Below are 24076 nucleotides of genomic sequence, written 5' to 3' on the forward strand. Positions count from 1 at the left end.
GTTAAAGTCTTCCTGTTCATTCTATTTTCAGATGCAGGCCCACACCAGTCTATACGTCCCTTCCTCACAAGACAGTGCCTTCAGTGCTGCTTGACATACAATATATGGATCTGGTCTTTTTCAAGTACTCTCTCATTATTTTTCTTTGCACACTGTAGCATCACATAAATCTCCGCTTAAAAACTGGTGCAGTTCTCACCCAAGATAAAACTTTCGCCAATTCTTGGATTTTTTAAGGTTCCTGCTTCCTCACCCTCTCTAAAGATGTCCTTCGTCACAGTATTTGTGATTCTCATATGCCCTATCCCTTCATTGCAAAGTTTCACTGATTTTTTTTATTACGTAGGCTCCCAATCTTGCCTCTGCTTGTATTATCAAATAAAGTACGGGCTCCATAGCTCTTGTTAAATTAGTACGCGTGGCACCAGTTTTCCCCATACACTCAAGTCTCTGCATCTTGCTGAATTTGGCTTTTGCCACGGTTTTGAAGTGTCTTAGTTTAACACATGGTCGCTGCATAAGTAAATGACGGGTTGATCACCGTGGTGTCCTATTTCTGTTTCTTTGCACCACGTCCTACTTCTATTTCTTCCCACTGAACTATTTGTTATTTTTTCTAATTGCGGGTTCCAGGTAAGTTTCGAGTCTATTATAACCCTGAGATACTTTATCTTTCCCTTTAGCTGAATTTCCTGTCCCCGCAGCTTCAGACAACCTAATTTCTCTAAACTCCATCTCCATCTGCATGTGAAAGCGACTATGGTGGATTTATGGGGACTTTATCTTTAGCCCCTCCAAATAAGTCCATTGTTTTACTAGCTCTAGGGCATCGTTCATGCGACCTCTTACTACCGTATAGTATTTTCCTTGTATTTCATCTGTATACTCAATTGTCTTATAACCATTTGCCTTTAAAGTCCATCTAGTCCGTCCGTCACCAGATTCCATAATAGTGAGGATAGAACTCCCACCTGTGGGCATCCTCTATCGACCCAGGCCAACACGATCTCTTCAAGGATGTTGATATTTACAAACTACCAGCAGTTAGGTGTAGGAAACAACAATGGGCAGCAAACACAATAAGCTTTAGCTTCAGTGATAACGGAGATATTTTTGGAGCAGACGGACCCAGGGAAGGAAAAAATAGTATATCATCACTAATGTAGAATGAATAAAACACTAATAACAAATTACTGGGGCAGTACAAACTCCAATTAAAAGGTGACTCATTACAGCAGTTTGTTACGAAACATAATCCTAGACAGAATATCATGCAGACCTAGAGTACTCATATAAAACATACTAACATAAAATGTGCTTTGCTGTTTCTTCTTCTAGGCGACAGAATGTGCATAGGTCATCTACTGTAAATCCCATTGGCTTCAACTGCCTATTGAGCTTATAGCGCCCATGTTAGCCGAACTACTATGCCTTTGGCTATTTTTCTGTCTGTGTTTCCTGCCTAGTGTATTAATTTTGAATTTATTGGGTTGCCCTATTACAGTACCTGCTTTTAGCTTTTCGATTAGCTTTCTATTGTCAACACTATGCGCCTGGTTTATGCTGACTATGTATTAATCTGTGACTGGACATAAACTTGGCTATCAAACAATTCCAAGAGGCTGTCATGTCAGCGTTCGAAGACAATAACAATCTTGCAAATCAAGGACAGAATTTACAAATTAAACAAAGTTTGTTTTGGTTAATTTCTTAATAAAAAAATCTTCTAATAATTTAATTTTATTTGATTCATTAGAACTATATGTCATCGTAACCAGTTCAGACTGATGCCATGCCATAGGGGTATTAGTTTTGTTTTAAACTTATGAAAGTACACCGTGAAATGTTCTTTCAGGATCTCTTTACCATTTGGAGTGAGGGAATACTTATCTGAGGGTCGTGTGGGAGAATTAATGGAGATCTAACAGTTCTGCGGTCTGTTCTATTAACCTGCAATAGATTCTCCACGATTCTTTTTTGCTCTTCTAAGTTCCTTGTTATATTCAATCAGAGCGTTGCGATAACCGCCCTACTTACCTAATTTTTTTAGGAAAATTGAATTGATGTAGAGTTATGTCATTTGTATTGTTCTGAAGCTATTTTCTTGTGTCGTAATAATCTTTTTCTTCAAGTGCCATCTCCGCGGCGGAGGTCGGCAATTATCATAGCTATTCGGACTTTTGAGACGGCTGCTCTGAAAAGTTCATTTCATGTACATCCTTACCACTCTCTCAGGTTGCGCAGCCATGACATTCTACGCCTCCCTATGCTTCTCTTTCCTTGGATCTTTCCCTGCATAATCACCTGGAGCAAGGTGTATTTCTCTCCACGTGTAATATGTCCGAGATATTCTAATTTTCTTGTTTTTATTGAATTTAAAATTTCCATTTCTTTGTTCATCCTTCCCAGAACCTCTTTGTTTGTGACGTGTTCTGTCCATGATATTTTCAGAATTCTTCTGTACACCCACAGGTCAAATGATTCCAGTTTTTTTATTGATGTCGCATTCAAGGTCCAAGATTCCATTCCATAAAATAAAGTCGAAAAAACATAGCACCTCGCCAACCTAACTCAACAAATTTTGTTGAAATTTGCTCTAGCCTTTTCTATTTTTATTTTTATCTCCTGATTGTAATCATTTGTGGAGTTAATCATGGTTCCCAGGTATGCATATTTGTCCACTTGTTCGACGTTGGTTTCGTTTATTAGAAGATTCTCGTTATTTCTTTGAGTTTTCGATATTCTCATAAATTTCGTCTTCTTGACATTCATTGTTAGACCATACTCTTTTCCATACTCTGCTATTCTGGTCACCAGTCTCTAAAGATCTTCAGTGTTTTCGGCTAAGATCACAGTGTCGTCCGCATATCTAATGTTGTTAATGGGAACTCCATTTACCTTTATTCCAGCCATATATTTTATTCCATTTTTATTTTGTATTCCAGCAGTCGTAATAATGTTGAGGAACAAATGTTGTTGGGACAAATGGGAGAAAAATGTTGTTTTTGTTACTTGATAATACAAAAATTCTTCTAATAATTTAATTTTATCTGAATCACATATTCATCTGACTCTTCCTATTGACAGCTCAGACATATAATACATTTATGTAACTTTAACTTAGGAATATCCGTTATAACACACAGCATGTGACTTGCCTTTGAAAAGACAGCGTATCATACAATGATGACAGTAAAATATGCTTCTCTTATTGATTCCACAGTAATCATGAGAAAAAACTAGGAAGATAATTCATGATACTGTATATATATATATATATATATATATATATATATATATATATATATATATATATATATGAACCGTACTATATTTTATATAAAATTAGTTTTTCTTGGGTTTAGGTTCAATAAATTATATTTACATGTGGAACTAGATTTTATTTTCTATAGAAATCAAGGGTTTCCTGCCGAAACGTTGATTTCTATAGAAAATAAAATCTATATACATATATATATATATATATATATATATATATATATATATATACTAACAATGATTGGAGGAACATAACAGAAAAAGAAATGCGACTAAGAGAGTGCGCTCAATTAAAAGAAACCCATACCTGTGATTGTCTTTCGAAAAGAGTAGGTTGCTTCTGTACTCTTCCATACATTAGCGACATTCTCATTTTATGTTCTTCTTTTCTCAATTTTTCTTCATCTCTTCGTAATTGCAATCGTATTGCTAAGTCATCCTCATGGTTATACGCTAAATTATGCCAAATAGGCTTTTTTCGAAATAATTTTTCCCTCCATCTTGCTTCGTCTCTTCTTTGAGCTTCGTCCAACGCTCGTATCATTTCCATTTCAATTTTTTGCCTACAACGAATATAAAAGATCGGAAAATTTAGGAGTACTATTTAATTATGAAAAAACAGAAAAAAATTAATTTGCGCCTCCATATAATATAAGGTAAAGAGAGGTATCATTTTTGTGATTGGATCTGCGAAATTCAATATAATATTAATAAAAGAAAGATTAATAGTAGTACAGGATATGACGGTTCTTTGCTCAAACTTCTTTTCATATGATGGATCTGCCTGAAATTTTGACAGTGGATAGAAATAGCTTAAAGTTGAAAATCTACTCTATGTCAATATGTGTTTTTCCTCTGGGGCTGGTTACCACCCCAACTCAGGGGTCGAAAAAGTTTACCAAAAAGTTTATAGCAGTCGCTAGAATAGTAAATTTAAAGACAAAAATCTTCCTTAGAGTTTTTTCCAAAAGTCAATATTTTTGGATTTGATCGTGACTGAAAGTTTACAAATTATCTAGCAGAAAAGCATGTTTATAAATGGTTTTTTGCCAATAACTCCAAAAATTTAGATTTTATCCAAACTGTTTGGATACAACATGAAGCTTATACAAAAAAGGGATTCGTGTTTGATCAATAACGTCTTAATTGTTAAGTTATGGGTGTTCGAAAGTAGACTTTTGTTCATCGAATACAAAAATCCAAACATATGATGTTGAATAACCAGAAAACGTTAAGTTTTTCATGGGAATCTTCAGGGAAACTTTTTTAAAGATTTTAAAACTTAAAAAAACATTAAATGACCACCAGTAAAAGTGATTTGCAATAAAATTAACTAAAATGAGTCCATTTATATTTTTTGGAACAAACTCACCTCCACCAAATCCACACTGGTTGAATTTATTCGTTGTTCATTTACAATTTACAACTTTAATTATATAAAAACATTACATTCTTGAAGTTTAATTGGTTTAGAAAGTTTAGTTTTGAAAAAATTTGAGTTTAAAGTGAAGACTCCATTTTCGGAATTTCTCAAGAATCCCATTTTTTCAAAATAAATCAACAACTAAAAAAGATATGGAAAAAATAGCTTTTTTTACTGAAGATTCTGATTTTTTTATTTCTATAGATATCTTTAACTCTTGTACAAATGAAGGGCTTGAGAAAAATTTAATATAAACCACTTTGTAGTTTATTTTAAAAGCTACAAAATAATGTATATATTATAAATTTTTTTCAAGCACTTGAAAAAGAGTTGCCCTGAAAGGGCTTAAAGTTGGTGCTAAACCCATGCGAATACAAATTTTACACAATCATATCTCGTTTAATTTTTTGTTTATAGGAGTAAAAAACATCAAAATATTTAGTAAAAAAGTTGTTTTTGGATTGTATCACCTTTTATGTGTCTTTTTTAGTTATTGAGTTATTTTGAAAAATAAAAGGGAATTTTTTGAGAAATTCCGAAACTAGTGTCTTTATTTTAAACTGGGATTTTTCAAAACTAAACCTTCTCAATCAGTTAAACTTCCATCATGTAATGTTTATATATAAATGAAGTAAATTTTAAATTAACAATTAATAGTTTCAACCAGGGTGGTTTTGACGGGGGTCACAAAAAAACGGGGGTCACTTCTCCGTCCCAAAAAATATAAGACGACTTTATTTTAGCTATAACTTACCTTAATTTTCATACAAATCAATTTTACTAGTGGTCATTTTAAAGGTTTTTTAAGATCTTTAAAAAAGTTTATACAATTTTCCATGAAAAACTTACCGTTTTCCGATTATTCAACATCATATTATGTTTGGATTTTCGTATTCGATGAAACGTTGTCTACGTTCGAACAGTCATAGCTTTGTTAATATTAAGTTACATATACAATCTGTTTATATACAAGTTAGGATACATTAATAACATCTTAATATAATTACACTAAGTGGTAAAGGTGACAGTCTTTTAGGAAACGAATTATGGCACTGTACATGTTTATAGAACCAAGTAGATCACTTAAATTATTTTGAAAGTTGTAATAGTCTCTTTGAGGTTTGTAGTGGACGCATTCTAGTAATATGTGCTGGACTGTTAAGGACTCATTACAATGTTCACAGCGAGGATGGTTTTCAGACGACATCAGATATCCATGAGTAAGACGAGTGTGACCTATTCTGAGCCTTCTGATAATAATATTGTCTTTTCTGCTCATTTGAGGCATGGTGATGGAGGTAACAGTTGGTTGGATTGTGCGTAGTTTTGTATTTTGCACGTTCCAGTGTGTTTGCCAAGTGCTTAGTACGTTTTTCTTGATACTGGCCTTTAGGTCTTGGTGTTCCATATTTTCTAAGGAGCAGGCCAGTTTTGCTGCATGATCAGCGTTCTCATTTCCATTGATACCAACATGGGATGGTATCCAGATGATAGTTACTGAAACACCATTCTTTGATTGCTCTTGGCAGATACTGTGGATGCACTGTACAATGGGATGTATGGAGTATATATTTCTGATTGAGTCAATGGCGGAGAGAGAATCGGTACATATTGCTAATGATTTCTCATTAGCAATGGGCGAGTCTAATGCCTTGAGTATTCCATACAGTTCGGCTGTGTGTATACTGCATCTGGGAGAAAGCCGATATGATGCTACTGTTGTATTTGAGGTACTGATAGCACAACCGACGACCTGTTCTTCTTTGGAGGCATCTGTGTAGAGAATTTTGTCATAACGCTGAGTCTGTATAAGTTCCTTGAATGCTTGCACCAAGAGAGTTCTGGGCGTTTCTGCTTTTTTGTATCGGTTCAAGCTGGTAAGGACAGTAGGTAGCTTTTTGGTCCACGGGGGAATTCTGGACGTAGTAAACGGAGTTGTGAGTTTTAGATCTGTGTCTTTTAGCAAAGTTTTTAAAATTTGTGAGAGAGAATGTGCTCGAGGGTGACTATTATCAGGAACAGAGTGGGGAGTATTAATTAGTTTTATTACTGGGTTTTTTGGATTAGCAGAAATTCTAGAGAAGTGAGACAGAAGTAAACGTTGCCGTCTTATAAATAGTGGAGGTTCTGAGGATTCGATATAAAGACTTTCAGAAGGACTTGATTTAAAGGCGCCGAGGCTAATGCGTAAAGAAGTGTTGTGAATTGTATTCAGACTTTTAAGGTGAGTATCGGAAGCAGATATGTAAAGAATGCTTCCGTAATCCAACCTAGAGCGGATCAATGTTCTGTAAATTCTTAAGAGGACTTTCTCTTCTGCCCCCCATTGATGATGAGCTAGAGTTTTTAAGATGTTGATTCTATTTAGGCAGTTTGTTTTTGTATTCTGTATCTGATCTCTCCATGTGAGTCTTTTATCGAATATTACTCCTAAGAATTTGTGTTTATCAACAACTTGAAGAGGAGAGCCATTTAGGTGAAGTAGAGGAGGGTGAGTGTGATGTCTTCTAGAGAAGTTTATTACTTTAGATTTTCCAGATGAAAATTTGACTCCAATTTTAGTGGACCAGTTATGAAGATTGTTAAGAGTGTTTTGGAGTAAAGAGCATGTGCTCCTTGTAACTTTACCTTGGCAATAGAGGACAAGATCATCTGCGTATATTGAGTATTTTATTGGAGGGAGAACAAGAGAGTTTATATCGTTGATGCTAAGAAGGAATAGTGTTGGGCTGAGAACTGAGCCTTGGGGTACTCCATTTTGTGAGATATGTGATGTAGATGTTTTCCCGTTTGTAACTACTTTGAATGATCTCTCTTGTAGGAAATTGTTTATAAAGGCGATAATATTACCCGTTAAATTGAGTTGCTCAAGTTTTCTAATAATAACAGCTCTGTTTATTGTATCAAAGGCACTTTCTAAGTCTAAGGCAACTGTGATGACTTCATTCTTATTTGATACAGCTTGGGTTATTTCTGTTTGGAGAAGTACCAGGTTATCCATCGTACTTCGATTGGGTCTGAATCCCGACTGTGCTGCATCTATAAGATTATTTTCTTCAAGAAACCAAAGCAAACGTTTATTTATCATCTTTTCTAGTAGTTTGCACATTGTGCATGTTAGTGAGATTGGCCTGTAGGCACTGGCAAAGTTAGAAGATGAGTCATTTTTCTTGATCGGTATGATAAGCGACTGTCTCCAAAGACTCGGAAAGCTTTGGCTGAACCATATCTTATTGTAGAGCGCAAGTAGCTTAAGGAGGGTTCCTGCCTGTAGATGTTTGAGAAAGATAGACGGGATGTCATCAGGACCTGCAGATGAGTTTTTTATTGATGAGATTGCCAACTTTAACTCTACTTCTGTGAAGGCGAGGTTTATTGGATTGGTTTGGATAGGGTTAGGTGGTGAGTCGTTTGTGGGGTACGAAATGGAGAGTTCAGACTTAGTTTTGTTTTGAAAGTATTTGGCTAGCGTTTCGGTTATTTGGATATCATTTGTAATGATATTATCTCCATCTGTTAATGCGGATATTTTACGATATGTTTTTAAACCTCTCATTTGTTTAATTTTTGTCCACACTTGAGCGGGAGGGGTATCTGAAGTTATGCTGTTAACGAATTTTTTCCAGGGTTCTTTTTTGCTTTCCTTCAGAATTCGTTTGGATTTTGCACGCATTTTCTTAAAATGAATAAGATCTTCGATGCTGCGAGTTTTGCGATATCTATTAAGGGCCTTTTTGTATTCTTTTATTGCGAGTTTACAGGAGTCGTTCCACCATGGGACGGCCTTTCTTGAGGGATTTATGGTGCATTTACCTATACATTGGTTGGCCGCAGTTAGAATGCAATTTGTAAATTGCTCTACGGCAGCGTCGATGTTTTCCTTAAAAATAATTTGGTTTGAAAGGTCTTCAAGAGTGTCACTAAATAACCTCCAATTTGCCTGGGCAATTTTCCATTTATTTATGACTTCCGCATTTTCGATTATATGACTTGAGATTAAAATGGGGTAGTGATTGCTACCATATAAGCTATCTAGTGTTTGCCACTGAAGCAGAGGAGCGGTTCCAGGATCGCAAAAGCTTAGATCTATGCAAGAAGAGGTTCCAGACTGGATGTGGAAATATGTCGGGCTACCTGTATTCAAGAAGTTAATGTTAGAGTTGCTTATGATATCTTCGATATGTTTACCTCTCCCAAAGGTGCGTTGAGAACCCCATGTTGTGCTGTGAGCGTTAAAGTCCCCAACTAAGATGAAAGGGTTTGGCAGTTGTTTTATGAGGTCGCTTAATTCTGAGCTAAATAAGTTGTAGTTTGGAGGAATGTATATAGAACAAATAACTATCTTGTTGGGACACCATGCAGTTATCGCAATCGCTTCTAGGCTTGTGTGTAAGTCAAACTCTTGATGGAAGATATCGTTGGAAACAAAAATAGATGAGCCTCCACTTGGGTTGTGATCTTTGGTGAAATTGGTTTCTTGAAGACAGATAAACTTGGGCGAGCAGTCCGATATAAGTTTTTGTAAATATTCTAGTCTGGGGTAAAAGCCATCGCAGTTCCATTGAATTAGACTTAGCATAGTGTTAGTATTAATAGGAGCTGAATTGAGAGGATTGGGATGGTTGTGAGCTGTCAGAATTGTAGTTATCTTCATTAGAATCGACGGAAAGATTTGGACTGGGCGTACTTTCACGTTCTTCTGGATCAGTGCCTAAGGCCTTTATCAGTTTTTTGGTTAGACGGGTTAGCCTGTTTTTGATAGACCTCTCCTGACAAGTTGGGTATAATGCTTGAATGTTAGAAATTAGCCCTGATACATTTTCTGTAAACTTAAGAGCTTCAGCGTAGGGGTCATTACAGCCGAAAGTGTTTTCGACAAAGGCTATCAAGTTTTCTAGAGGAATAACAAGTGATTCTGAGGTTTGCTTAAAGGATTCTTTGATAGCGTCTTTTGTTAAATCGGAAAGGTAACGTTCTGATGGTGAACTTGTTCTGGGTTTCTTTTTTGGTTTCTTAATGTCTCTACTAGGGGAAGGCATGATGTTGTCCTCGGACGGATTTGCGACCGAGATGTTATCGGGAATATCAGTCTGCTCACTTGTACTCTCGATTTCAGAGCGGCCACGTTTATGTGTGGGTGTTTTAGTAATTACGGAATTGTTTGGTTCTGAAGCAGACATATGTAGTGATGTTGCAGGTTGTATAGAAGATTGTGGTGGTAAGGGATCTATTATCTGGGTTGATATTAGCGGCTGAGGCTGGGATGTTATATAATTAGGTGAAGGATTAGGACAATTTGAGGCAATATGCCCTGACTTCTTGCATATGTAGCATTCCATTTTGTCTGTGGACAAAAAAATTCTGTTTTCATTACCTTCGAATGGGGTAACTAATGAAGTTTGCAGATTTAAATTGTCATCAGAGGTAAAAACATATACTTGCCTTCTAAAGCTCATGATGTGCGAATATTCATCGCCGGGGATACCTGCTCTTAAAAATGAGACGGGGGAGGCCAGTTGGAGCCCAAGTTCTTTTATAGCATTTTCTGCAAGGTCGTGTGGTATACATGGAGATATATTGGATATTATTATTCTTTTTGTGGGGGAGACTAGCCTGCGAACATTCATCACAGAGTTTCCTACTGTCAAAATCGGATGGGATTTTAGAAGTTTGTCGACGAGTTCTGAATTAGTTAAATATATACAAATTCTGTTATTAGATATTCTGGATGCGAATAGGATTTGTTTGGGACCAATAGCGTCACCTACTGCCTTGACGTAATCAAACAATTTTAGATTTTCATCGGCATGGAGTACTATGGCTTGATCCCTCTTTGGAAAAGTTGATCTAGGAGTTGATTTGGTTGCAGTTGCATATGAGGAAGTTGAAGTAGAATTATGCTGAATATTTTGTGACATCTTGACAAGTTGTGAACTGTGAGGATCTGATATGAGAACTGTATTTGTTATCGTTACCCTTGTAGTCAAAGGTAGACGAGAAATTTATTTATTTGTTAAATTGAGTTAGGTTTTATGTATTTTCTTCCAAAAATACATATTAGGTAGACCTACGCCACTGGTAGCTGACCCAGTTATTGAAGAAATTACTAATTTACTAATTAACTAATCGATCCAAAAAAAAAAACATGCAATTAGTCTTATCGATACATACGGTAAAGTCTGGTCTTACTACTATTTAAAAGTAGTTGTTTGGTTTCACAAAAACACTAAAAACTCGGAGCAGAACACTGATACGATGTTACCTCGTTCAAGTACACACTCGGAATCATAATATTAAGTTTACGGTAATTATAAAACACTAATCTCTTTTTTTTATAAGCTTTATTTTATATCCAAGCAGTGTTCTTAATGAAATCTAAATTTTTGGAGTTATTCGTGAAAAACCGTCTAAAATATGCTTGTTTGACGTGTAATTTGTCAACTTTTAGTCATGAACAACTCCGAATAACTGCGAAAAAACCCCAAGGAACATTTTTTTCTTAAAATTCACCATTCTAGCGAGTACCATGTTTTTTTGATAAACTTCTTTCATTCCAGAGGAAAAGCACATATTGGCATAAGGTAGATTTTAATTTTTGAGCTATTTTTAAACTAATGTCAAAATTTTAAGCAAATCGATGCATATAAAAACAATTTAGAGGTTTTCCACTATTTTTACCATTATATCCAAAACTGTAATAGATATATGTGAAAAACACAAGCTGAAAATTCTAAATGGGTTTTATAAATACAAAAATATCCACAAGTATACCTGCCACCAAAATACTAGAAGCATAAAATCTGTTATTGATTACATTATTACAAAACAAGAATCAAAATTAGTTGTTAAAGATACCAGAGTTTATAGAGGTCAAGCGTGTAGATCTGACCATTATTTAGTATGTTTCAACTGTAGTGGCAGAAGTTTCTAGGAACAGTAAAGCCCCACCAAACAAAGCAGTAGCGTTCCAATAAATAATTATGATATATGTGAAACCATAGATTAAGATACGTATTACAGATAACAGTAATAATAAATATTAATTACAAAGATTGTTTTAACTTTCAAACCTTTTTTATTTATATTATTACTAACTTAAACGTCACAAAGTTAAATAGAAGAATATACGAAATGATTGTAATAAAGTAAAAACATAATACATACATTCAGGACAGTTTGGAAAACTTATATTGACATAGGTTACATAGGTACATCGTTATGTTAAATTATATTATTCACTTTCATAATCAGATGCATTGTCGTCGTCACTAGAATAATTTAAATCAATCCTTAATTCGTCAGTAATTACATCTATACGACGTTTACTTTCCAAATACTTATCTTCAACCTTGACAACATGTTCACACACTTTCTTCCTGTTATCTACAGTTACTCTAGCAAATTCCTGTGCTACCAACACTTTTACGTCTTCTAACTTAAAATAAACGTTTTGTTTTGCAACTTAATTTTTTATTTGCGCCCAAACCATTTCTATGGAGTACAAGTCTGGACGATATGGAGGTAGTTTTAAAGAAACATGTCCATATTCTTGCAGCACTTTGTCAAATTTATATTGAATATGATGTTGTTTGTGTCGTTTGATGATTTCATACAATTGCAATTTTAACATTGACGTTACAAATGGTAAATTTTTTTCTGTCAACAGATCCAACAGGCAAATTGGGGATTAACTGTTCTTTCATCCATTTTTTATAATTTTCTGAATTCATATCATCATGATAATCTCCTGTCTTAGCTGCTCACTTACAAATCAAAAGGGCATTCTGACCCATCTTCCCACCACCATGTACGATAAACAGCCTATTTCCTTTTGAAATGTTTTTGAACAATCCTTTGCCACTGTCATCTTTCCAGCTATTTGGAGTAGTGTGTCCTGCATGTACATAGATTTCATCAACATATACAATTGACTTACCTTCGCTTCTGTAATATTTAATTTTGTTCAAATATTTATTGCGTAGAGCACGAATATTATTCCGTTCAATTAATAAACGTCGATTACCTTTCGTTTTTTTCCATTTAAATCCCAAATCTTCCACAATTCTGTAGAGAGAACTTACACTTCCAGTCCACTCGTACACCCCTTCAAGCCTATTCTACAAAAGCTTAAATTATACATGACAACGATCAGTCTCATGAAAACAATGAATGATATTTCTAATAAACTGTTTGTCATAATTCCTCAAGTCTGTCACGGTTGCTTTCCTTTTAGCAAGTGTTGTAGCTGGAAATTTTAGTGTATTATTTAACTATGCGTTTGTTAACATACTCGCTTGTTGAATGATCCTTTCTACTGTACCTAAAGATATTCCAGCAGCTTCACTCCTCCTCTCCTCAGTCCTAATCCCTTTTGGGATGTGGTGACACCATCAGGCCTTTACATTTTTTTGCATGATTTCTCTCCATCCTTCTCTGTCCTGGGCTAGTTGTTCGGCTTCATGTAACCCTCGGTTAATCAGTACTTTTGTTTGATCTACCCCCTTCAACTCTACCCTCGATTATCAGTTTTTCCATCGTACCTGTTCTTCTAGCAATGTATTTGTTCAAGCAATCTATCCTTTACTTTAAGTTGTTCTAATATCGATACGTTAGTGCGATGATCAATCCAGGATATTCTCAACATACGGCGGTATACCCACATTTCAAAAGCGTCCAGTTTATTTTTATCCGCTTTCGTTAAGGTCCACGTTTCGGATGCATATGTCGCTATGGGAAAAATGAGCGCCTTTACCAGCCTTAGTTTTGTGAATTATGCTAGAGCCTTATGCTAGAATTTTTCCAAATTGCTACCAGTTTCATCATAACTGTTCTAGCAATACTCAACCTTCTACGTATCTCTCTGTCACACCCTCCGTCATTTGTTATTATGGATTCCAGGTATATGAAACTATTTACTACTTCAAAGCCCCCAATTTCTTTAACGTGTTAAAGATTATTCCGAGCTCTGTGTACTATCATGATCTTTGTCTTACTCCTATTAAGCTGTAGTCCATATGCTTTGCTTTTTTCCTCCAGACGTCTCATTATGTCTTCCATTTCTTCTTGATTTGCCGCGATTATTAAAGTGTCATCTGCAAATCTCAAGTTATTGTTTTTTTGACCTACTGATATTCCGCCCTTCCATCCGTCTAGTACCTTTCGCATAACGTGTTCGCTGTAGATATTAAACAGAGTTGGCGAGATTATGCATCCCTGCCTGACACCTGCCTCTGTTCTGAAATGATCGGAATGGGTGTTGTTTATTTTTACTGTGCACTTAATATTTTCATATAGACTTCTGATTAGTTGAATTAAGTGGTGGGTATTTCCGCTAGTATGAACCATAGCTGCTGCCATTTGACTTTATCGAAGGCCTTTATGTAATCCACAAAGCACATAAGCATAGGAGTATTTAATTCACGAGTTTTTTCGATTAGCTGTCTCACATTAAGGATGTTTTCTCTTGTCCCTTTTCCTGGGACAAATTCCGCTTGTTCTTCTGATATCTGAGGCAATAGAAAAGCTTTTAGTCTTTCATGTATTACATGAAGTAGAACCTTGCTTGCATGGGATATTAGGGTTACCATTCGGTAGTTACTACAATCTAGCGGAGTTCCTTTTTTGAGTATAGGGATGAAAGTGGATGTTGTCCAGTTGTTGGGCCACTCTCCGGTTTCCCAAATCTTTTTGCAGATCATATGCATAACATTTACTCCGACATCTCCAGTCTCTTTTAAAACTTCTGCGGTGATCTGGTCTGCGCCAGGAGATTTTCTATTTTTCAACTTTTTGATTGCCTTTTCTACCTCTGATTTTAGAATGTTTGGTTCTCTCTCTGCAGTGAACTCATCGTGATTTGCATTATGGAGATCAACTGCATATAGACTTTGACAATATTTTCTCCATACCTCCGCAATCCCTTTCTCGTCATTTATAATATGTTGGTTTTGATCCATTATTGTTTGTGTGATTGGTTTAAATTCCCTGGATAGATATCGGACTTTGTTATGTAGCTCATGGGATTCATACTGGTTTGCATGTCTCTCTAGTTCTTCGCATTCTTCATTTATATGTTTATTTTTATCCTCCCTACATGCTCTTTTAATTTCTCTATTTAACCTTGCTAATTCGTTTTTATTGCTGTCGTTTTGATATATGAGAGATTTGATTCTTCTTAGCTCTGCGAGAAGTTGCAGCGTTCTGACTGTCGTCCAGTGATTTCTTTTGATGATCTTTTTTTCTGTTCTGGTTCGTTATACAGAGGTTTCTATGGTATTTCTGAAATCTTTCCACATTTCTTCTGGGTTGTCTTGTGTGTTCAACATACTAGTTTCCTTTAACGCATCTCTAAATGTTTTCAGATTTGAAATCTTCAGCCTGTATTGATTTTGGTGCGGCATTGTTCTTTTTAGCTTTATCTTGAAGCAAGCCCATAACAATTTATGATCGGATCCACATTCAGCTCTTGGTCTAGTTTTTACGTTTGTAAAACATGTCTTCCATCTGTTTCTAATCAATATGTAGTAGATTTGGTTCTTGTATTCTCCATTTGGGCTGGTCCACGTCGATAAACGACGGGAATGATGTTTGAACATTGTGTTTACAATGGCCAAACTGTTTTCGATTGCAAAATCTATTAAACGTTCGCCTCGGCTGTTTCTAATACCTAACCCATAGTTTCCTACATTTTGGATGTTATCATTTCTTGTTTCTGTGTGGTTCTTTAGATGAATATTTCTTATTGTGTCTTCAATAAAGGAGTATACGGAACTTCACTCACACGTTGTTTAATACTGGTTCGATTATCTTTAGGAAATAGTATTTGCATATATTTAAATACATTATAAACTATTCATTTGGATTCTGGTGTCAATCTAATCTATTTACTCGTACTACGCTTAACTATTTCCATTCTACAAAATAGTTCTAATATGCGTGGTAGCACCTTTCTTGTTAAAACTCGACAACATAATGAGACTAAATTATGAAGTCGTTTGAAATCCAGTGACTAGAAATTCTCGGAAATAAATCTTATCAGTTCTTTGTATGTCCTTAAGGAGTCATTAATATTGACTTTATAATTACAGTTTTAAGGTAACTGATACTAAACTAGCAATTAACGTTTACCAAACTTTATAGAGTATCAATTAATAAAGATGGTATTATAACAAACAAAAATTTTGATATCTATAACACAATCTGTGTACAATCAAACTCCATTTAGTATTTAAGTGAATAATAATTTTGTAATTAGTGTGATTTCAAATAATTTTAATTTGTTTAATATTGCAACGCCACTGCATGGGTATGATCATAGATATTCTATTGTCTGTGCGATTAATTATTTCGTGGAAGAGCTCGCCACTCGATTTGAAATAAGCTGTAGCTACCAAAATATTTCTCCTTCAATACAAATTATCAGAATAACGAAGATACATTACAACATAAAATACACTATAAAGGGACAACAAGATGAAAGTATAAAAAAAACTATATAGGTATATCGCCTAAACCAAAAACTGTGTGTGAATGTTACTTGATTTACAGTTCGATATATGCCGCTGGTAAACAATCAAAATCCTCGTGTGAAAAAGGATTTGAATTAACACAATAAATACATGAATATTTGACGGCAAGGCGTCCGCCCGCTAACAATTGTGTTTCTCTATTCGTCGGCTCGTCTTCAAACTTTCATTCTGGATTTGCTTTCGCCCTACGACTCATTTCTTGACTGGCTTTTTTTGGACTGGTTTCAATCTTCGCATATGACCTTCGGTCATATCTTAATTTCATGTTTGTGGTACCAATAGCGTGAGAATTGCACCCTTGGGTACAGAAAATTAAAAAATTGACAAGGAAGTGAACAAACTTCGAAAGAAATAAATGTAATGATTAGAAATATGTACAAATTTAGGAAGAAGTAGACCAAGAAATAGAAAAAGTGTAGTAACAATCATTTTCTGTTAATTTTTATTATATTTTATTAGGTTTTTAAAATATCAAATTTATACAAAGATATGTAGAATACTATTATTGCTAAATTAACAAAGCGAGCAAATTTAATTAATAGTTATTTTTAAAAAGAAAAAAATTCCTAAATATAATTCTTGCATTTTACTAATATTACCTCGCAGACTGGATTCTAAGAATAGCAGCCAAGTTTGAAGTATTTATTGAAGACATATCAAAGGAGCATGGGGTTGCAGTTTTGGAAGACGAAGTCTTGCTACTGGCAGAAGACTGTCTTAAGTGTCTTCGAGCCTAAAAAGTGTTACAATTCATTATTATATAAGACGTATAATACTACTCATGTTTTCAAAATTTCTACAAAATTTGTTATTCATAATAGGGGCGTCACAAACCTCGCTTAAAAATCTCGCTACAAGCATAGTGTTGCTAAACAAGTAAATTGTCATTGTATACTGAATGTACCAATCAGACTGGGTTTTTTTTCAAAGTTACAATTACACTCTGTGTAATATTCTATCATTTAGAAAATACTAAACTTAAAACTATACTACAGCCTTAGGTTTTCTTAACATTTTGTTTTTTGATTCATTCGCTTATGTTGCATAATAAAACAGTTAGGTACTTTAACAACTAGCCATAGTTTTCATCAATAAATCTTAATTTTCTGCTTTTTTTAATAAACAAGCCTAAAGTAGGCTATGACAAATTAACAATTTGATAGATGTCAAATTGTTAACAGTCAAAAAGTGTTAAGTTTTTTGTAAAAATTAGTAGATTCATTGGTTTCACTGATCAAAGTTTTTAAGTAGTGATATTTTTCTACTTGTTCTTACATTACCATTAATTGTCAATATGTGGTGTATATTTTGTGGTATTTTTGTAATTAGCATATATTTCGTCTTTTAGCATTTATAGTAATTTCTATCTCAGCACTAATCCTACTTAAGCTTTTAAGATTAGATGTTGTAGATCTTCTATACTCGTTGCAATAACCACAGGTTCATCTGCATATCGTAAATTGTTAATTCATTTTCCTTTAACGGTAACTACCGCTTTGATATTATTGAGAGTGTTGTTGAAAATTTAGACCACGTAAATTAAATAGAAACCGTTCAAACATTGGTAACAATGTTTTTATTTCCCCCGTAATGCACAGGGATGCTAGCCTTTGTGTATTACCTAGCAGCCTTATTACTCCCACTTGCTGTGTCTATCCATCACGTCACCGAGCCATAGGTTATCATTGGTCTAATAACCCCTGTGTATAACCATAGAGTCATTTTGGGGTTGTCCCCAATTCTTACCGCTCATTCTTCTACATATGCCCAGGGATATAGCAGCTTTCTGTGTGGTTTTCAGAATGTGAGTATTCCATGTTAGCCTATGATCAAAATACTTAATTTTGTTTCTTTGGCAAATGAAGTCTCTGTTCCTCTCAGCACCGATGGTTTTTGGCCTTGTAGTGCTGTTTTCTGGTGAAGTTGACGATTTGTGTTTCTGAGCATTTGCTGCAGCAAGTAACTTTGATAAAAAGAAGAAAAAAATAAATAGAAGCTGTAAACAAAAAGATGTGCATAGGGTAAGAAAAGAAGACAATAATAGTTACAATTATAGGAATGATCAACATTTTTTAAATTCAACAAATGTAATAGATTCAGAAGACACAGACGCTGAAGTAAATGTTTTGACATACAATGTTTTAAGAACCTAAAAGTGTAGAAGAAACTGAAAGGTACATCAGTAAACTTGTTACCGACGGCCATACAGCACATATTAACATAGAGCTAATAAATATGGCATGAGAAAATAAAGTTGTAATAATATGTTTGCCGCCTCACTGCCCTCATAGAATGCAGCCACTTAACGTGTAATTTATGACGCCGTTGAGCACTTGAAATGAAATGAGCTATAGTGAAAATGTGAGAAAATTGATGCGTCAAAATCTGGGACGGCGGTTCACAATGTAGGTATGCGACGGAGAAGCTTTTTGGAGATGAAGATTTTTAAGAGCAAAATTTCAAAGGGAAAGAGTGTAAAGAGTATGAAAGATAACCGAAATCCCAAACAGTATATTTTAAAAAGGAAAAGTAGTTTCTAAAGAAGTTAAAGAAAATTCAGATAGTTCAGAAGAGGATAATGTGGATGAGGATTGCGTCTATTGAAATAATTTATTTTCAAACTCTAAATCGAAAGAAGGTTGGATAAAGTGTTCAAATTATCAAAAGTAGTCCCATTAGACTTGCAATGACTGCAACTAAAATGCCGATTCATTTATTTATGATTTTTGTTTTTGAGAGCATCATTAAAAAGAATCTTAACCATTGCTTGTTTGTATTTTTTTTTCATAATGACTTTCATGCAGTATTAAAACCAAAATTTAGTTGGAAACAATACAGCCTCACACTATTTATGTATGTACCCGATTTTAGAAAACCGGGTATTTTAAAAACCTTTTTTTAAATTTTAGTCCTACAGATAGCAAAAAAAAAATTTTTTTGGAAATATCAAAACGCCAAATGAAACTAAAGAAGTTTCTTTCCAAGTTTATATAAAACTAAAAAATTATTGGATTCGACTGTTATTTTGATGAAATATTCATTTTATATAACAATATGACACTGAAAACTTTTGTTTTCAAAACTTCCACAAAATTTAACAGCATCTACAGCTGTTTCGGCAGCGGGCCTTTTTTAAGTGATCTATTTTTGATATGTGTTTACACTTTATAGTCTTTAACTTAATAGGTTGAGCATGCGAGAACTGTTTGTCTCAAGTTGGTCATTCAGAATTATGTCTGTATGTTTGAATTTGTTGATTTCCATAGACTGTAATAAAGATAGCTTAAGGCCTTTATTTTGAATATGAATAATTTGAAATTCTTCGTTAAAATAATGATCTTGGTCTAGAAGAAGAAGTGCGAATTTATACTAAAAAGTATAGATCCGACGGAAAAGTATCAAAAACTAATTAATCTGGCGTTAGAAAATTCAAAATCAATATTAAATTTAATAGAACAGAAATACCTCAATATCATGAACCCACAGCCTCCTAAATTATACTCTTTTATCAAACTACACAAACCTGATCACCCAATCAGACCTGTAGTTTCTTTTTATACAGCTCCGTCATATAAACCTTCAAAAAAACTATTAGATATTATTTTAGAACACATTAAATTTTGACCTAAATTTAACATAAAAATATAATAGAATTTTGTAGTTTTCAACATTTTCAATTACCTAACAACTCCAGATTAATTTCATTTTACATAAAACATATCTTTGTTCTAGTAAAAAACCTTTTAGAACATACTATTACAAATCCAATCATTACATATAAAATTTTACATCTTCTTTAAATTTGCATGAACCAGGACTACTTTGAATTTAATAATCAAATATATACGAATATCACTACAGGACTTATAATGAGTAATCCTCTAGGCCCATCGCTATCAGATATTTTTATGGATTATCTAAAAACAAAGACTTCGAAACATCCCGTATTCAAACAGTTTTTATATTAGTGGAGATACGTAGACGATGTACTGGTATGTTTTACAAGAACTAACAGGCCACTTGACCAATTTTTATCGTATATTAATTTACTCCCTAGTCATATTGAATTTACAATAGAAACAGAACACAATCAATCCATAAATTTTCTAGATTTAAAAATGGTTAGACTTAAAAACAAACAAGAGTCTCCGTGTTTCATAAACCTACACATACTGACATGACTATAGACAATTCATCATTCCATCTTACATAACATAAATTCTCAGCCTACCATAACATGTTACATGGATTAAGAGAAATTCCGATGTCAAAAAACAACTTTGAGATAAAATTAAACATGATTAAGGACATAACAGTAAACAATGGGTACAAAGAACAAACATAAAATTTTAAATCAAAAATACATAAAAAGCCCTGAAATTCGTATTTCCACCATCAGAGAAAAAACCCAGTACGTTCTGTTTGATTACATATACAGGCCAGATATCAACAAAAATAACCAAACACATAAAAAATAAAGGAATAACACCAGCTTTAGAACAATCAACAGCTTGGGCAAATATACTAAAAACAACAAGAGCCAGAAGAAAAAGCACTTAGACAGTGGTGTACACAAACTTAAATGTGGCCCAAAGACTTACATCGGTCAAACTGGTAGAACTTTTAACACACGTATAGCAGAACATATAAGGGCTTTTAATAATAGAGAAACAGATTCTACGTACGCACTTTACCTTCTAAATCAGAATCATTCTTTTAATGACGAATTTCAAATTCTTCACATCCAAAATAAAGGCTTTAATCTATCTTTATTAGAATTTATGGAAACCAACAAATTTAAAAATACAGACATAATTCTGAATGACCAATTTGAGATAATCAGTTCCCCTTCCCAACCTATATACAGTGTGTAAAAGCCAAATGTAATAAATTCATTATTTATGTTACTGTACATATTTATAAAAAATCCCGAAACACGTCAAATTTAAATTAAAACTTGATATTCTTTAACGTGAAAATGCAACCCCTACCTTCAACCCCCTTAGAATGACAGGTACAACCCCCAATTTTTAAAATAGGAAGTATAGGCTTGTGATATATCGTTTGAAAGGTATTTTCATCCTCCATTCAAAAATGTTGTCGCTTTCAAGTTTATTAAGATTAATTAAGATAAAATAAATTAAAATCATGTGGTTACCGAAATTCGCTACAATACAATCGAAAACTAAAATGTAATGCAAAATGTAATAAAATGTAGAACACGAAAAGGAACTATTAATGTTAATGAAGTAGATGTTCAAAATGTTCACCGCGAACGTCTTGGCAACATCCTAATCTCAAATAAAACTGTCTTCTAACATTATTTAACATAACAGGCGTGATCGACCTAATCGCAAGCGTTATTCGTTCTTTTAAGTCATTTAAATCAGAAGGTTTAGTTTTGTACAGATGACTCTTCACATATCCCCATAAAAAGAAATCTATTAAAGTAAGATCAGGTGATCGCGCTGGCCATTCCATCGATCCTCGCCTCCCTATCCGCCGATTGGGAAATATTGTATCGAGGTACTGCCGGACATTAAGTTGGTAATGTGGTGGTGCTCCATTCTGCTGAAACAATATCGTATTCGCTGGAACTTGAGGGTTTCCTGGATCAGGATATAAATTTGCCAACGTTGGAATGACATCATTTTGAAGTAGTGCCAAATAATTGTTGTCATTCAAGTTCCCTAAATGAAAAAGGGACCAATGATATTGTTTCCTACAATCCCTGCCCAAACATTAACTTTTTGAGGGTATTGAGTGTGTTCTTCTCTCATCCAGTGAGGATTTTCCGTGGCCTAGTAGCGGCAATTTTGCCGATTAGCATGATCGTTAAGTGAAAAAGTACACTCATCAGAAAACATAACGTCTTCTAATTGGATAATATTGTTATCCAACATGTCCATCATTTGCTCACAAAAAAAATTCTGAGCTCCTGAGTAGGTATCATCTTATAGGGATGCAATTTATTTTCTTTTAATATGTTTACTATCGATGTATGGCTAGCATTGAATGTAGTGGATGCCTGTCTACTCGATGTATGTGGATTTTCCTGAAACTCAAGCAACACATCTAATTAGAGTTCATCACTCAGTGCATTGGCAGCTGCTTTTTTTATCTGCCATACATGACCAAACTCGCAAAACTGCTTCCCTATTTTACTTATTGTTCCTTGGGATATAGTCGGTAAATTAGGAAATTTCTCATGAAATAGGCGAGTTACTTCCTGTTGTGTTCGGGTGTTATCTCCGTAACCAATCATTTTTAAAACTGTTATTTTATGCATTTCCGTTAATATAACCATTTTTCAGAATTGAATTGAACGAACTTTTTACTTAAATTAAAATACTGACAACTTAAATAAAACAATTTACTAATGCGTGTTAAAATAACGTTGCCACGGAAATTCTTTAAAGGTTTTTAATGGTTACCATCTAAAAACCACATTGCTATGGTTTTGGTTCACTTTCTCATTATCAAGACCTAAACGGGAAATAAGTTTTGAGTATATTTTAGCGAATTTCGGTAACCACATGATTTTAATTTATTTTATCTTAATTAATCTTAATAAACTTGAAAGCGACAACATTTTTGAATGGAGAATGAAAAGGGGGTTGTACCTGTCATTCTAAGGGGGTTGAAGGTAGGGGTTACATTTTCACGTTAAAGAATATCAAGTTATAATTTAAATTTGACGTGTTTCGGGATTTATTATAAATATGTACAGTAACCTAAATAATAAATTTATTTCATTTGGCTTTTACACACTGTATATATATATACATATATATATATATATATATATATATATATATATATATATATATATATATATTGTTATGATGTGTTTTTTTGTTTGAATGATGAGCAATGAGTATTTTTAATAATATAGGGTTTTTATCGCGGTTCTCAAAGAATTAGCTTGTAAGTACTTTTTTAAATTATCTTTATTATAACTATTATGAAACACACATATATATCTAATCTAGCCAATGTAAATTTAAAATAAACTATCTTTAAATTGATACTCTTATAAAACTAATTAAATTCTATAGACAATGTAAAATTTAAACAAACTATCTTCAAAATTGAAATTGTTATGACATTAACTAAATTATATTAACAAAATTATGTACCTTTCTTTCACTGAATGCCTAAATGAACTGTTTTCCACTATATATTCTAATCACCACTGAATGTCTTCGTACTTCGGTTATCCTTGTTTTTGTGAAATTTCTTTTTCCAATTATCAGCTTCTACCAATTTAAGATATAGTTTTCTTCACCAGCATTTATACACCACCAAGCAAACCAGCAAACACCATTTATATTTATTCTTCTTTTCAATATACCAATATCCAATTATTATAAGTTGATTTATACTAATCTCCAATCATAATATAATTTTAATTCCTTCCAATGTCCATCCAATATTCTTCTAATATACTTTTATAATCTTCAATAATTATTTGTGTATAATTATAAATGTGCAATAAATATATGCATAATTTTTAATCTTCATTTAACTCACTATATTAAACAATTGGACTATCTCCAACTAGCTTTCATATTTCTTATTAAACTGCTTGACTGACTTACTAAAACTGTGAACAATTGACTTCACTAACTAATCTACTAACTTTCATAATAAACTGCTTGACTTCTGACTAAAAACTGCCATCTTGAATCCAAATCACGGGTATTTATATCCTTTTTGATATTCCAGAACCATCTGGTAAGAGATCATGTTCCATTCGTTCTATTAACTTCTATATAGATGTTCTCGAAAAAATATCTGTTCCATCCACCGACATAATCATTATTCCAGAATGTTCGACCGTAAA

General features: G+C 33.8%; 2 protein-coding genes across 2 annotated transcripts in view; one reads left to right on the forward strand and one right to left on the reverse strand.

The window, feature by feature from the left end:
- The window catches only part of LOC140443422 (uncharacterized), a 183830-nt gene that overhangs the window by 116199 nt on the left and 43555 nt on the right, over positions 1-24076 (forward strand). The gene's annotated exons all lie outside the window — the stretch shown is intronic.
- LOC140443110 (uncharacterized) overlaps positions 1-24076 on the reverse strand; it is a 50019-nt gene that overhangs the window by 1491 nt on the left and 24452 nt on the right. The window contains exons 5-6 of the mRNA XM_072534190.1: positions 16830-16963; positions 3587-3842 (exon numbers count right to left, since the gene is read on the reverse strand). Of these exons, the coding sequence (XP_072390291.1) occupies positions 3587-3842; positions 16830-16963 (390 nt within the window). The remainder of the gene's footprint in view (positions 1-3586; positions 3843-16829; positions 16964-24076) is intronic.

This window comes from Diabrotica undecimpunctata, chromosome 6 (genome assembly GCF_040954645.1).
Source record: "Diabrotica undecimpunctata isolate CICGRU chromosome 6, icDiaUnde3, whole genome shotgun sequence".
Lineage (NCBI taxonomy): Eukaryota > Metazoa > Arthropoda > Insecta > Coleoptera > Chrysomelidae > Diabrotica > Diabrotica undecimpunctata.